The sequence below is a fragment of the Ceraceosorus guamensis genome (assembly GCF_003144195.1).
Source record: "Ceraceosorus guamensis strain MCA 4658 unplaced genomic scaffold IE81scaffold_94, whole genome shotgun sequence".
NCBI classification, from domain to species: domain Eukaryota; kingdom Fungi; phylum Basidiomycota; class Exobasidiomycetes; order Ceraceosorales; family Ceraceosoraceae; genus Ceraceosorus; species Ceraceosorus guamensis.
In genome coordinates this window covers 1-12,855 of record NW_020290089.1, presented here as the reverse complement: position 1 = coordinate 12,855, position 12,855 = coordinate 1, and the positions used below count along the sequence as shown (strand labels likewise).

General features: G+C 57.6%; 3 protein-coding genes across 3 annotated transcripts; all 3 read left to right on the top strand.

The window, feature by feature from the left end:
• Positions 1–1,815: 1,815 nt before the first annotated feature.
• Positions 1,816–4,956, top strand: IE81DRAFT_257136 (HECT-domain-containing protein). The gene has a single exon (XM_025511365.1). The coding sequence runs from the start codon at positions 2,175–2,177 to the stop codon at positions 4,734–4,736; it is 2,562 nt and encodes an 853-aa protein (XP_025366951.1). The 5' UTR covers positions 1,816–2,174; the 3' UTR covers positions 4,737–4,956.
• A 599-nt stretch (positions 4,957–5,555) lies between these two features.
• IE81DRAFT_257127 (hypothetical protein) lies at positions 5,556–7,733 on the top strand. The gene is made up of 3 exons (XM_025511364.1): positions 5,556–6,601; positions 6,689–6,951; positions 7,397–7,733. The coding sequence occupies exons 1-3, from the start codon at positions 5,749–5,751 to the stop codon at positions 7,541–7,543; spliced, it is 1,263 nt and encodes a 420-aa protein (XP_025366950.1). The 5' UTR covers positions 5,556–5,748; the 3' UTR covers positions 7,544–7,733.
• Positions 7,734–10,185: 2,452 nt separating this feature from the next.
• IE81DRAFT_294297 (hypothetical protein) lies at positions 10,186–10,700 on the top strand (the record flags this gene model as incomplete). Its single annotated transcript, XM_025512048.1, has 2 exons — positions 10,186–10,344; positions 10,479–10,700. The coding sequence occupies 2 exons, from the start codon at positions 10,186–10,188 to the stop codon at positions 10,698–10,700; spliced, it is 381 nt and encodes a 126-aa protein (XP_025366949.1).
• Positions 10,701–12,855: the final 2,155 nt, after the last annotated feature.

Below are 12,855 nucleotides of genomic sequence, written 5' to 3'. Positions count from 1 at the left end.
GAATTTTTAAATGCTCTGATTACAAACTCACGCCGCAAGCAAAGGGCGATTACAGCGCACAGCACACAGAACAAGAGCTTGGCCTGCGTACGGCTTTGGGAGCCGTATGGTTGAGATTGATACGGCCATGCAAGCCGTACACAGCTCCACTGCTATACAGCTCACAGAGCTGTATCAATTTTGACCCCTTTGGTACGGCGCTAGCAGCCGTGTTCCTTGACTGCGGTACGGCCCTGGTGGCCGTACGATCCGAATAAAGTTTCACCTGGTTCCGAATATAGGGACTCCAATCCACACGCTCGCGATTGCACCAGCGAGCGCGCGCGCACGCAAGCGCGCAACCTCATGCAGATCGGTCGCCTTGGAGTTTTGCGATTCACAAATTGGTCACGCATCAGTGTTGAGTGTTGAGTGTTGAGTTTTCAGGAGTCTGGGCGGTTAGACGTCGAGTCACAGCACGTGACTCTGAGTCGTTGACTGCTTGCTGCTGTGGCACAGAGTTGGGCCAGCATTCGTGATTCGTGATTCGCAAGTGAGTTGCGAGTCGCGAGTCGCGACGAGTGCATGAGAGGCGGAGCACAGCCTCGCCCGGGGATAAGACATAGCCGCGCGCAGGTCCTCCGCCTGATGTATAGCTTGAGTTGCCTCTCACGTCTCATGTGTCTACTCATGCATGAGGAATATAGGTGCTACAGTACACCTCGCAGAACCCGGCAGGTTTGCATCACGCGTACGATCACAGCAAAGGTACCATATGCTCCCATCAAAATCCACCTCCAGGCCGCGCGCGCGCGCGTACTTCGAGCGCACGCACGCTCGTCGCCTTGCCCTCGCGTCAAATCTGAATCGAAAATGGTGCCTGCATGCATTCATTCGCCCATGCATGGCACTCGCGCGACGATAGAACACAGCTCGAGATGTGGTGCTGTGCGACTGCTGCGGGTGTGCGTCGCCCCGTCAGCAGCAGCCGTCAACTCTTGCTCGAGACGTCAATCAGGCGCGCGCAACCACATGTTGTTGCATTTTGAGCATGCATGCGGTGCATGGTGCATGGTGCATGGGAGGACTCACGACTCACGGTCCGGAGCGCAGATCGCCACAACTGCCGAGGTGCCTAGCTGCCTTGTATATAGGCGCATGCTCAGCTGGGCGATGCGAGGCGCGGACCGAGCTCAGCGCGCAATTGACCATGCATCAATGCAAGCAATAAAGCAGCATCAGCAGCAGCAGCAGCAGCGCTGGTCGAGTTTGCCGCGGCGTGATTCGTGATGCATGGATGTGCTGCGCCGGACGCGAGAGTTTCGCAATAAGGTGAAGGGCGAGTCACTCGTCACTCGTCACTCGTCACGTCACTCGTCACTCACACTGGCGCATGGCCGCACCCGCGTGCGTGCAAGCTTGCATCCTCGACCCTTGAGCCTGCTGTTGCATGGGTGCCGCATGGCTGACTCCTGATCACTGTGACTACCACCCTCCCCATCCATTTGTGACTGTCACGATGGGCACAGTCGTCTTTTGATTCCGCTCAATCCTTCATCCCATCTCCTCCTACTCTCGACTCCATCTCATCCTCTGCTTGACCCATCTGGTGTAGAGCGAGCGAGCGAGCGAGTCAGCGAGCGCCAAACCTGCGCACTGCTCACACCACCTCTCAGCGCCTCCATTTGGGCCAACAAATCTCATTCGAAATTCGAAATCACATTTGCCGACCAACGGTAAGCAATCTGTTCTGAGCGCCTGCGACAGATTGTGATCTCTGCATCGGCACAACGCGCATCACACCGCACCACACACAGCAGCAGCTATAGTGCACAGTACATTCTGCTGCGCCCGCCCTCATTACGCTCGCGCGCAGTCGGTCGGTCAGTCATCCAATCAGACCTCGGATTCGTGCTGAAGCGTTCTTCATCCCTGGCCTCAGCACCTCGAACTCGTCTGGCCTCACTCGATCTTGCTCGCCCATCATCCCTGCCGCATTCTTTCATCCGCTGACTGGCTCTGTCCAGCCTCGGCCACCCCATCCTCCTTCCCCTCCTGCACATCCCGCCACTGGCCGTTCCAGCTACTCTGCTGCTGCTGCTCCAGGCGCACACGCACCACCCTTCCCACAACCCAGGTCTGCTTCGAGCGACCACACTCCCGTCCCTGCCACAGCAGCTCCATCGCCCACTACAATGGTCAACAGCCGCGCCCCGGGTCAGCTGACTCGCAAGGTCAGAATCACAGTGGTGGCTGCTGATGGTCTGTCCAAAAGGGATGTCTTTCGTCTGCCCGACCCGTTCGCCATCGTCACGGTGGATGGAGAACAGACGCACACGACTTCCGTCATCAAAAAGACGTTGAACCCTTACTGGAACGACAGCTTCGATGTCAACGTCAACGACTCTTCCGTCTTGGCTGTTCAGATCTTCGATCAGAAGAAGTTCAAGAAGCGCGACCAGGGCTTCTTGGGTGTCATCAATGTGCCCGTGGCTCAGGTGCTCGACCTCGAACTAGGAGGCAAGGTGCTTCTCACCCGCGACCTCAAGAGATCCAACGACAACCTCGTCGTGCACGGAAAGCTCATCATCGACCTGAACACCAACGTGTCCACTCCCATCGTCAACAACTCCAATGCCGGCGCTGCTCCAAACCTTTTGGTTCCCGATACCAACGCCAATGCGTCTTCTACATCCCTGGTGCCTTCGGGTCAGACGGGAGCTAATGGTGCACCCAAGCCTCACAACAGTAGCACCGCTGCCAATGCGCCCACCAATGGCGGAGATGCTGGCGCATCGTCGTCTGGATCTCGCCCCTTGGTCGCCGATACCAGCGCCGTATCGTCTCGACGCAGCTCCACCACCGGAACCTCGACAGCTCCATCCGGCGCGATTGCACCGTCCGCAGCTCCTCCACGCAACACTAATCCCGAGGCTCGCAGCGATGAACAAGGCGCTCTGCCACAGGGCTGGGAACGTCGCACCGACCATCTCGGAAGGACTTATTACGTTGATCACAATACCAGATCCACGACGTGGACTCGACCCAGCATGAGCAGCAACGTCAATCAGGCCGCTGCTGCCAACAATGCCGCCGGTGACCGCATGCGCCACTCCAATCGCACGCTCGCCGACGAGATGCTGGGTGTGGATGGAAGCACGGTCAACGCTGCCAGACCTGGTTCGGCGCTCCAGACTGCAGCTGCCGCTCCGCCTTCACCCGGTGCGGCCGCTGCCGCTTCTCCAGCTGCTGGAACCGTCGCTGCAAACACCAACCTGCCAGCTAGCACCACTAGCACGACGGCTGGCACTGGACCTCTGCCAGCTGGATGGGAGCAGCGTCACACGCCCGAAGGAAGACCTTACTTTGTGGATCACAACACGCGCACTACGACCTGGGTCGACCCGCGTCGACAGCAGATTCTTCGCATCATGGGTCCCAACGGCAACAACCTGACGGTTCAGCCTCAGAGCGTCTCGCAGCTGGGACCTCTACCCTCTGGATGGGAGATGCGCCTGACGTCCACTGCCAGAGTCTACTTTGTGGACCACAACACCAAGACGACTACCTGGGACGACCCGCGCTTGCCTTCCAGCTTGGATCAGAACGTGCCGCAGTACAAGCGCGACTTTAGACGCAAGCTCATCTACTTCAGATCTCAACCTGCCCTCCGACCTATTCCGGGTCAGTGCCACATCAAGGTGCGCAGAACGCACATTTTTGAGGACTCTTACGCAGAGATTATGCGCCAGCAGCCCAATGATCTCAAGAAGCGCCTCATGATCAAGTTTGACGGTGAAGAGGGTCTGGATTATGGTGGTCTCTCTAGAGAGTTCTTCTTCTTGCTCAGTCACGAGATGTTCAACCCGTTCTACTGCCTGTTTGAGTACTCTGCGCACGACAACTACACGTTGCAGATCAACCCTCATTCGGGCATCAACCCGGAACACTTGAACTACTTCAAATTCATCGGAAGGGTCCTCGGTCTAGCCATCTTCCACCGCCGCTTTTTGGACGCCTACTTTATCGTCAGCTTCTACAAGATGATCTTGAACAAGAAGATTACGCTGGCGGATCTAGAGAGCGTGGATGCGGACTACCACCGAAGCTTGCAGTGGATGCTCAACAATCCCATCGCGGATGTGGTGGAAGAGACTTTCACGGCGGTGGAGGACAAATTCGGAGAGATGGTGACGGTGGACCTGAAACCTGGAGGCAGCGAGATCGATGTGACGGATGAGAACAAGGCGGAGTACGTCGAGCTGATGACGGAGTGGCGTATTCAAAAGAGGGTGGAGGAGCAGTTCAAAGCCTTTTCCTCTGGCTTTACGGAGCTGATTCCGCAAGATTTGATCAACGTGTTCGACGAGAGGGAGCTGGAACTGCTGATCGGAGGTATGAGCGAGATCGACATTGACGACTGGAAGAGGTACACCGACTACCGCGGCTTTACGGAGCAAGACGAGGTGGTGCAGTGGTTCTGGAAGTGCGTCAAGGCTTGGCCTGCAGAGCGCAAATCGAGGTTGCTGCAATTCGCGACGGGAACGAGCAGGATTCCGGTCAATGGATTCAAGGACCTGCAAGGCAGCGACGGGCCTCGACGCTTCACGATCGAAAAGAGCGGAGAGATTACGCAGCTGCCCAAGAGCCACACGTGCTTCAACAGGATCGATTTGCCGCCTTATCAGAGCGAGAAGCAGCTCGAGGATAAATTGGTCCTTGCGGTGGAGGAGGGTCTTGGATTTGGAAACGAGTAGAGAGGGGGCCGGCGACGGAAAATGCGCCCTCTTTTGTTCGGAAGTTTTTTTTTCCTCATCCTTGCCCATCGCTTGTCCCCCCCACCCCCATCAATTCTGCTGCTCATCACGCCACCCCGACCAAGCGCACCGAATCGCCCACTGATGTTATGAAAATTTTCTTGCTCGAAGCATCGTATCTTACACACCCCAACCCATCACCCAACACTTTGGGCTATACGATCCCCTCGACTTGGCAATCCGGCTTGCTCCCGCCCCCGCTCCTCCTCACCACCACCACCACCACCACCACACGTCTTTCGCGCCCGTCTTGTCTTGAACGATCATGATCAGAGGTACTGAATCACTACACACAGAGAAGATCGACTTTTGAATGCCTGATGATTCGGTGCGCGTGCCAGGGCACGGGCTTTTGATCTGATTGCAAGTGTGAGTGTGGAATGAGACGAGGGAGTGGAGAGATGAGCTTCAGGACGATTGGCACGGTGAGTGCAATCAGAATGTGTGCGAGAGTTGGTGCGAGCGAGTGCCTTTTGGAGTCGTCGAGGCGGTTTCTGTGCTGCGTCGCTTGGGGGTGTGCGGCAGGAAGGCGGTGAGCGGTGGGTGTGTATGCGTGCGTGAGTCGAGCGGGAGTCGAGAGTCGAGAGTCAAGTCACAGTTGTGCGCGTTGATTCACCGCGATTGGATGTCCGTGCGTGCGTGCTTGCGTGCGTGCGTGCTGTCTGTCGCTGGAGATCCAGGGCAGCGCTGCGCTGCGACTTTTAGGTGCGGCGCTAGTCACCGTCGTGAATCGTGAATGATGGGAGACTCTGACTGTCTGTGCAATGAACGCATCGATCGCTCTTCCCACCCTCACCGTGCACTCGCTCGATCCCTCGCCCACTCAGACACTGGCTAGACGGACGACTCGTGCGCCATCTCCACTCACTCACTCACTTCCCCTCGTTCGAGATCAAGATCACCTCTTACTCGAACACACCCACCTTCGAATGGGCGCTGCCGCTCGAATGGAATGGCGCAAGCAAGGACGGCGGCCCATAGAACGCAGTCCAGAGCACAAATGAGCGCTGGAGCAGGAACAGCGACGGGCACGGGCACGGGCACGGGCACCGATCCCAGACCATCTCCCTCATCCTCCGACAACACTTCGCTCGAAGCTTTTCTTCAGTCTCTTGTTCCACCTTTCACCAACTCCAACTCTGGTACAAGTCCTACCGCTCTGCCTTACTCGGCACAACTAACGCTGCTGGAATCTCACGTGCAGAGATTGAGGTCCGACTTGGCGCGGGGTGTGGTGGAGAATGAAGAGAGCATGAAGAAGGACTTGAATAGGTTGCAAGCTGTGCTCGAGAAAGTCGACGGGCTCACATTGAGGGTGCAAAGAGCTTGCGAAGTGAAAGATCGGGTGAGCGGGTGCCCAATTGCTTTTGTGGGCTCGCAGCTCAAGCTTGTGCCTGACTCACCCGCTCGATCACATCGTCGTGCTCAGGGAGCACCAAGTGCGATTCAGAGGAATTACGAACGAGCAAAAGGCGATCTGGTGCGCAACAGGGCACTGCGCACAGCCCTCTCGACATTACACAGCGCACGTCAGTCCATCGAGTCGCTTCGATCGCTCCTCTCGCAAGGACCTCTCAACGTTCAAGCCTTCGCGCATGCATACACGTCAGCGAGTGAAGAGGTGAGCGCGATAGGGAATGGAGAGCAGGAATGGTTGAGCAAGACGACGGCTGCTAGGGCCATCGCAAGAGACTGGACAGAGCTTGAGGGAGAAATCGCGCAGGAGTTGAGAGGCGCTTGTGAAGCATTCTTGAGCGTGAGAGAAGAGGACGCTTGGATCGTCCTTTGCTCCAAAAGTGCGCGCGGTGAGTCAGACTTGTAGAGCTGTGCACCGACTTTGGACCTTGCAGACGTAGCTCAGATATCACCGAGCCTTTCATGTCATCGCTCAGCACATTCCACTTCCAACGAGCCAACGCCAATCTCGAATCTTTTCGAGATTCAAGCGGCAATCAGTGCCGAGCAAGCTGGCAAAACTCTCGAACGTCTTGCTGCTCGTCTTTTGGACGTCTTGCGGGGACTGCTTCACGTCTCCCTCCTGGATGAATCGAGCGACGGGGGTCGGTCGTGTTGGCAAGCATCCGCTACCTCTGATTCTTGGAGCGCTCATCGCAGCCATGAAGCAGAGACGTCTTCTTCTGCTCCTCAAGCGATCGTCTCGTTCCTCGTGTGGCTACGACAGGCAGACGAACGTGTCGTGGGTCCTATCGCTCAAGTCTTTCTAAGACAGATCGACATCTCATCCCTCCTCGGTGCGCTTCGACATTCTTTGCCGCCTTCGCTACGCACAGAGTCGGGAAAAGACACGTACGCTCAAGCTCGAGACGTGGCTCGAACGTCTCTCGAACTACATCGCGCGCTTCTCGACCTCTTGTCCGACAAGTCTGATACGCAAGAGCGAAGCAAATCGCTGGCGGAAGAGATGCAGCCTCTTTTGCAGTTCGAAAGAGATGTGTCGCAACAATGGGCGCGTAGATTGGTCGAACGTAACTTGCAGAGGGCTAGGAGCGCGGCGTTGATGGACAAGGAGGGTTGGGAAGGTGTGCCTGTCGAGGCGCACCTGCAGGATCTGACGGCCACGGGTCACACGAAGAGCGAAGAGGGGGAAGTGGAGGCCGCTGTGGGTCTGGAATGGGAAAAGAGCGAGTCTGAGCGCAATGTGGGCGAGGAACAAGTGGATGAAGATGCGTGGGGCTGGGATGGCGATGCGGAGGAGGAGAGACGTGCGCACGAAACGAAAGGAGTAGCACAACGCGCCAAAGCCACGCCACGAGCTCGAGACGTGGGCACGAGCATCAGCACTAGCACGACGAAAAAGAAGACGCTGGGAGGTGTGCGAGTCGTCAGACCTTCGGATCAGCTCGGCTCTGGACCTCTTCCTCAAGATTCGCAAGCACCTCTGAATGTCGCGCAGGATCAGGATGCGTGGGGATTCGATGAGGACGTGGATGAGAATGGAGCAAGTGGACAGGCTGAGAATGCACACGCCGTGTCCTCTACGTCTTTCCAGCCTCTTGAAGATTCGGACGATGCCTGGTTCGCCGACGAGGCCCCAGGACCATCATCATCTCGACCTGCGCAAGACGCTGACAATGCGCTCGCTTCTGCGCACTCGGAGCCTTCGGCGATGCCGGGCATGGATCTGGATGAGGAGATAGACGAGGACGCTTGGGGTCTCACGGATCAGGAAAAGGAACAGGTTGCGGCGAGGAAAAGGGCTAGCTTGATCTTGCCGCCCGTCGAGCGTGCGAGGGAGCAAGCAGAGGTCCCATCACCGTTCCGGCAAGGCATGACACAAAAATCTGATGAGCATGCGGATGAGGAGCACGCCTGGGGAGATCTGGAGGCGCCCAGTGCACCACGTCTTTCCCCCCGGCCTCGCGCGTCTGAGTCTTTCACGGCTGCTGCTCCTCCTCAGAGCACTGCGTCGCCTACCGACAATGATGCACCGGAGGATGAGTACGAAGACGCATGGGGACTATCATCTGAAGAGCAAGCTGTTCGGGCAGCCAAGAGGGCCAGTGCGCTCTTCGTCCAGGCACCAACGCAAGCACCAGCAGCTCGACTCGTGCAGGTCGGCACGGAGCCGGCGGATGCGAAGGTCTCGCAGCCTGCAGACGAGAGCAGCAAAGATGCGAATGCGGGGCTCACAGGTGTCGATGAAAATGAAGAGGATGAGGAAGACGCGTGGGGCCTTTCGACGGAGGAACAAGCGATCAGAGCTGCTAAGCGCGCTAGCATGCTTTCCTTTGGATCCGGAATTCCAGCGCAAGCTAACGATGCGCTGAGCTCCGAGTCGATGAGTCGGGCTACGCAGCCTGCCGCCGCGCCCTCGCTCGCGTTCGCGCCCGCGCCCGCGCCCGCTCCTTCTGTGTCAGCGGCGTCGGAAGAGGCACTGCCAGGCACACCCAAGCTGCATGCGCCGACCACGCCTCGTTTGGACGAGCATGCACAGGCGACGTATTCTGCACCTCCAGCAATACCTGTACAAGCCGAAGCTCCGGCCGTCGGAGGCTCTGCGCAGCCTCTCACGAACTCGCGCGCCCTACCATCGATGAGCTCGCCGGCTGACATCGAGGCTGACCTATCGCTCTCGAGGACTTCGACGATCGGCTCGGTCAGCTCGGACGCTGCGTTGCCACCCTCCACCCCGACGCGGATGAGGGACGAACCTCTGCTCGACGACAGGCCTAGTCGCGTGTCGACGCCCATCGTGCCTCCTGCCCCGGCGCTATCGACGCCAAGCGCTCGCCTCGAGGACAAGGAAGATGATGGCTTTGATGCGTGGGAAGAGTCATTGGGAGTCGACGAATCGACTGACGTGCAAGAGCAGGAAAGCAAGCTGCACTCGCAAGCACTTTCGTCCAGCAAGGGCAAGGAAGAGATCAAAGCCTGGGAATGGAATGAGGAGGATCCATCGGCGCCCGATCCAGACCTGACTTCACACCGAGCACCAGCCGAGAAGATTGCTGTTCCGCATGCCCCCAAATCCGCGTCTGCCTCTCGCGGTCCTTCAAGGACGGCGCTTCGATCTTCTGCCGCTGCTTCAACGCCGGGTGGACGATCTGCCTCGCCTGTGCCTTTGACGGGCGCAGCGCCCTCCCCGCAGCTGAGACAGGCGACGTTGAGGAATGCCAGCAATGCTGGTGCTTCGCGCAGTGTCACACCTTCTGGGTCTGCGCGTGCTAGACCCGACTCGCGCTCTTCGAACCGCAGCGCTTCGCCCGCGACCAGCAGACCTGGTGCGGGTGAGCTGGCGCAGCAGTCGACGCGGCCTCCCATCGCACGTCCAAAGATGCTCATCTCTCAACGCACTCGGCTGCTGATTACGCTCGCTGAAAACATCTTGGCCGATGCAAAGGAGCTGTTGAATCATGCAGCGACGCAAGGTGAAGGGGCTGCAAACGGATCAGACGCCAAGCAGGCAGACGATGCTTCGCCCGACCCTCAAGTCTTGCTCGACAGCATACGCGACGTGTTTGATCTGTACCGAGCCGTCGTACCGTCGGCGCACGAAGCGGCTCTGCAGATCTCTGCGCTGGCTGCTCAGTTTTTGAACGACTGCTCCTACCTATCTCGCGCAGCTCTGCGCTTGCAAGAAGAGTGGTCGAGCATCGCAGCTGCATCATCAGAGTCTGCATTCGCCGAGACCAAGTTGGAGCTGGCATCGACTGCCAAAGCTACGGCGATGTTGGGTCAGCACACCTTTGCTGCGCACGTTGCGATGCAAATCTCCTCTTTGGACGCTCTCTTGGATGGGGCGGATAGCTTTGTGGGCACGAGCGATGCAGGACGTTGCGGTGCTGTTGAGAGATCCATCAGAGCTTGCGTGACGGAGCTGCAGAATTTGAATGCTGCTTGGAAAGACGTGTTGCTGGCTCCCAACCGAATGTCGGCACTTGGTGCGCTGGTGGAACATGTCCTTTCCAGAGTGCTCAGCGAGGTGGAAGATCTGGAAGACATTTCGGAAAAGGAAAGCGAAAGGATCGCAGAGGCTGTCAAGCTGCTCGCACCGCTCGAAGACCTTTTCGTCGATCCGAGGAGCGGGGTGAGTCTCTCAAGGCCGCACGCTGTGCGCACATCTATCTCTTGCCCTATTTTTTTTTTTTTTTTTTTTGGCCACTCATGCTGACGTTACTTGCGCCCATTCCTGTCCTGTGCCCGCCGTGTCCACAGACCGAGCAAACAGCGGTAGCGCTCTTTGTGCCCAGCTGGTTCAAGTGCTCCTACCTCTGCGAGATCCTCACGGGTTCCTTGGCAGACATTGATTTCTTGTACAGCGAAGCGGCAGCTCTGGTGGATTATTCGCCTCGCGAACTCGCCAAGCTCGTCAGAGCTTTGTTCGCCGATACGCCCAAGCGACAAAAATTGCTCGAAAAATTCGTCATCGCTCCTCCCACTTGATGCTCTCGATCGGCTTTGCATGCCCACCGTAAAAATGTCGCGCGAACGACTTGGATTTTTCCCCACGCACTCTTGGCCAGCGGCGTTCGCACCGTAACTGGCAAACAGAGGGACGCATTGTCGGATTTCTCCTCTATGCTTTGCACTTGTCATCTCATGCACATCTCTTCGGCTCGTGTCACCAATGCCAACTATTTCGCATCGAGATGGTCAGTGCTATGTTGGAAATGTAATCGAGGAGGGGGGGGGGAGGGCAGTGTAGGAAAGGAAAGGCTGGAGCAGTTGCGGAGATATGTCACGATTGGGACAGCGCGGGTGCACCGTCGACGCCAACGCTGAAAAGGCTCGTTGTCGTTGCGTATCGCCCGTCGAGCATGCTTGCAGATCCACTTTAACAAGTGTCAAGCACACCCTTGGGGCACGATCACATCTGCGACCCATCCTTCAAGAGTGGGCATCGTTGTCAAAATGCACAAGGAGCACCTCGAGATGGGTGCTCTGTTCTTTTTGTTATTTGTGTGATGCGGACAGAGAGCAGTACACTCGGACTTTCCCCCCCCCCCCCCCCATACATGGCTCCCCAGCTTGCCCGAGCATGCTCACGCGTGACCAACGTAACGGGGCCACCGTCACTTTGAATCCGTCGATAAGGACGATCGTCACAATTACGCACTCGTAGAAATGCGCGCGGGCGAGGAAAAATTCTGCTACAAAAATTTTTTCCCCCCCCCGGCCCCCGAAGATTCTTTCAGACTCGCGATTCGTGATGGAGGAAAGTCGTGAGTGTCGATGGAGAGACAATCCCCCAAGGCTGCCCGCGGCGGGGTCGCACACGCACGTGTGAGCGACGAGGCGGCCCGCGCCACGGCGTTGCCGTTGCTGCATGCACATTGCGCGACCTCATCAGCGCCGCGCATTGATCGTATACACGCCGGGTCACGTGCGGGCGAGGCCAAAAGATGCCGGTAGGATGAATCTCATCGCCATCGATGCTGCGAAAAGGGAAATCTTCTGCCTTTTTGGCTAACGCTCGTTGGACAGCCGATCCCCACCCGCTTCCCAGTGAGTTGTTTGCCCAGATTCCTGGGCCCAATTTCTGCCAAGATTCCAAACTCCGAGCCTCGTGATGGATGCCCGCGCTGCATTGCGTGAGTCACAGTCGAGCTACATCGTGGCGCTCCTTCATCTCGTGACAGCTCTTACTATCCCCCCCTTTTGAAACTCCGACATATCTTTCTTTTTTTTTGCAAGAAGCGTGCTTCAGAACGTCGAGATTTGCCAGACGGCTTGGACGTGGGATGATGGATGAATCGAGGGCACCTGACACGGGGGGTGGGTGGGGGGAGCCAGCGGACTGAGTTGCTCAAGATACGAAAACCACCAACGACTTAACGACTGTGATGGGCGACATATACTCACGACTCGGACTCGGACTCGTCGCTCGTGACTGTTGTCACTCAAAGCGCGATTCACGATTCACGATTCAAGTGATTGCTGCAGCCCGTTCGCTATACGCGCGTGCGTCTGGCCGAAGCCGAGCCGGGATGACCATGACCGATTGGATCTTGACATCAGCCACATACCGGTATTCATCAAGATTGTGACAGCCACGATTGCTAACCCTACATACGGTACGCACGCACGCACGCACGCACGCACGCACGCACGCATCCCTCTCCCGCGCGCGCATTCCTCCCGTGTGTGTGGCTTAGCTTGCCATCGCTTGCTCGCCTCCTTTAATTGCGCCTTGCGATCCGCGCACCACTCCCACTCGTGACTCATGACTCACGACCGCGACGCCCAGCATCGAGGCACACATTTCAGAGGCAAGTGTGAGTGTACATACATGTCAATCCTGAATGTATCGCCGGCGCGAGTTGAGCAGGTCCGCGAGTGAGGGCCCCCCTTTTACATTCACAATCCATATTACACGATTCACTCGTTCATGCTCCGTCACAAGCCCAAGCAAGCATCACATTCTCACAATAGCGCACCCCACACTCCGCTGGGCTGGGCTGGGCTGGGCTGGGCTCAGGATTGCGCTCGAATATCATGGGACACACGCACCTACTGCGCCCGGCTCTCCCGCCATCACACATGCCTCGTGCAGAAACCCCGCAAGGGTGGAGGAAAGATGGATGGACCGCGGGGGGGG

Excerpts from the sequence above, each read along its gene's own strand:
- IE81DRAFT_257136 (XM_025511365.1), top strand. The coding sequence starts at position 2,175 with ATGGTCAACAGCCGCGCCCCGGGTCAGCTGACTCGCAAGGTCAGAATC.
- IE81DRAFT_257127 (XM_025511364.1), top strand. The coding sequence starts at position 5,749 with ATGGCGCAAGCAAGGACGGCGGCCCATAGAACGCAGTCCAGAGCACAA. Across the intron at positions 6,602-6,688 it reads TTGCTCCAAAAGTGCGCGCG|CACATTCCACTTCCAACGAG; the intron begins GTGAGTCAGACT and ends GTCATCGCTCAG. Across the intron at positions 6,952-7,396 it reads CTTCTGCTCCTCAAGCGATC|AGGGGGAAGTGGAGGCCGCT; the intron begins GTCTCGTTCCTC and ends CGAAGAGCGAAG.